The 2500-nt window shown below is 32.6% G+C and overlaps 1 protein-coding gene across 1 annotated transcript in view; it reads left to right on the top strand.

The window, feature by feature from the left end:
- Positions 1-284: 284 nt before the first annotated feature.
- LOC127104696 (auxin transporter-like protein 5) overlaps positions 285-2500 on the top strand; it is a 3696-nt gene continuing 1480 nt past the window's right edge. Inside the window, exons 1-5 of the mRNA XM_051041868.1 lie at positions 285-393; positions 860-944; positions 1213-1396; positions 1521-1618; positions 2216-2373. Coding sequence (XP_050897825.1) covers positions 285-393; positions 860-944; positions 1213-1396; positions 1521-1618; positions 2216-2373 — 634 coding nt within the window. The remainder of the gene's footprint in view (positions 394-859; positions 945-1212; positions 1397-1520; positions 1619-2215; positions 2374-2500) is intronic.

The following is a 2500-nucleotide window of genomic DNA, read 5'->3' as shown; positions in this document are numbered from 1 at the left end:
TAATATATTTTCTACATATGTTCATATTATGGCCATGTTTTGAAATGAAATATGATGCCATATCATTATAGTTTATGATAACAATATAACTATTTTTTGAACCATGTTTCTACATATGTTCATATTATGGGCATGTTCATTAATTATGATATCGACATATAGCTTTACAAGGAACGACACCTCTTTTTGTAGGAGTACTAATTGCTAATGCTTATGCCTTTTACAGTCTCTCTTTTTCAGAAGGATATGAAAAATTAGCCAGAGCAAGAAGAGAAGGCACACCCATGGACACTACAAATCCACCTTTGGCTGGTGCTGATGATTTTGATATGTTTGCTAATGATGATGAGTATGCAGCCACTGAACCATCTTCAGCTGAAAATACTGCACTTAGTGAACCACCATTAGATATGTAGATGTTTTTTGTTTTGAACGCAGATAATATGTCACTAACCTCTTAATGTTCTCCCTCCCTATTGTTATACTTCACATGTTCTGTCAACGCATAGCAAAATTGTATGCAACCAGCCAACACTTGGCATTTTTAACGTTGCTTATAAGCTACGAAGTTGAATAAACATCCTAGATCTAATACATGACTAAGTTGAAGAAACGTTGATTGAACATACAGTGGCGACGCTGGACTAAGATGTTAAAATCATTATACAACTTGTGAAGTTTTTTTCTCTTATAGAGCAAAAGATATGATGAATTACATTACAACCTTCAAGGAGGCCATAATCTGACATCTATAGAAGAACACATGTTGTTATCAGTGATATTAAAATTTTTTAGTAGGGAATACTTTTCTGTATCTATGAAATTAAGCTTATGTGTTGATTTTCTCTTTTTTTAGTAGGGAAACACTGGAGAAACGTCGGCTTGGCCTTTAACTGCATATTTCTTTTGTTTGGATCTGTTATCCAACTTATAGCTTGTGCAAGGTATCTATCCTTACTTTTTATTATTATTTGCTACATACACGAGACACGACACTAACACTGATACGTAGACATTGATAATAACTTACCTAAGACTTACACAATTTCAGCATTTGATAGACTTTTATTCTAAGGTCGGTGTTATGGAAATTAAATTACTTGTTGAAGCAAGTAAACAACACATCACATGCATCTATGTGATTCATTGGGTTTAAGTAATGAATATGAATATTATCTTAATGGATTAAGTAATGTTGTTTGTTTGTTTCAGCAATATATATTACATAAATGATAATCTGGACAAGAGGACTTGGACATACATATTCGGAGCATGTTGTGCAACCACTGTCTTTATTCCCTCATTTCACAACTACAGAATCTGGTCCTTTTTGGGTCTTGTTATGACCACTTACACTGCTTGGTATCTAACAATTGCTGCAATCCTTCACGGTCAGGTAATTAATTAATTCATATATAATTATCAGAATCTTAATTATGTACAATATTTTAAGAGTAACATTAGCAATGTTAATTAACTAATGACAAGGTTTTGGATTATATGTTGTTGTTATTATTTAGATGGAAGGAGTTAAGCACTCGGGTCCAAATAAAATGGTGCTATATTTTACTGGGGCCACAAACATTCTCTACACATTTGGGGGCCATGCCGTTACTGTGTAAGACAATTTCAGACATTTATTTAGATTCGTGTCCTTTACGTTTTCACCCCTCAGAGTAGTACTATAGTTGGTAGAGGTTAATTGATTAGTTAGTAATTAACTAAGTCATTAATTAAGATAGTACTATTAGAACAATATCAAAATAACAATTTGGACTTAAAAGTCATTTTGATTGTGACTCCACCTTAACTTCTATAGACATAATCTGAACATGGATCTAATCACATTACATATGTACTTCATTTTAATTCTCTCACTTTCTTTTTGAATATAAATTGTAATTCTATTTCGCATATGATGGAAAAAACAGTGACAAAATATTTACTGAAAAATATAGTAACTTTTTAACCCCAAAATACCCTTGTTAGGCGTGGGAGGCAAAAAGTGTCTCTTTTCTAGAGAATCCATGAGTTTTCTTTTAGCATTTAGCTAGAAAGCCAAGGTTCTTTCTTTCAAATGGTTCTATCATGCTTTTATGCTTTTATGCCTTTTATCATGATATTTATTTTCATGAGAACCATTATTCATGGTAGCTATAGTCTTAGAAAATGAAGGAAATTAATTAATGCTAATAAATAGTATTGATTGGTACAGGGAAATCATGCACGCTATGTGGAAGCCACAAAAGTTCAAAGCCATATATTTAATGGCTACCCTTTATGTTCTGACACTGACCCTTCCATCAGCAGCAGCAGTTTATTGGGCATTTGGTGACATGCTTCTAAATCACTCTAATGCTTTGATGAATTCAAGTGTGCATTTTATACAAAGGATCAAGTGGACGAAATCAAAGAGGAGTGGTGTCAATTCATGATAAAGCTCAATGTTTGTTCATAAATTTGTGTAATTAATGTGTACATTTGTAGTATATGTTATGAC

The sequence above is a fragment of the Lathyrus oleraceus genome, chromosome 7, assembly GCF_024323335.1.
Source record: "Lathyrus oleraceus cultivar Zhongwan6 chromosome 7, CAAS_Psat_ZW6_1.0, whole genome shotgun sequence".
In the NCBI taxonomy this organism is placed as follows: Eukaryota; Viridiplantae; Streptophyta; class Magnoliopsida; order Fabales; family Fabaceae; genus Lathyrus; species Lathyrus oleraceus.
The sequence above is the reverse complement of the archived record's forward strand: the minus strand, read 5'-3'. Positions and strand labels throughout refer to the sequence as shown.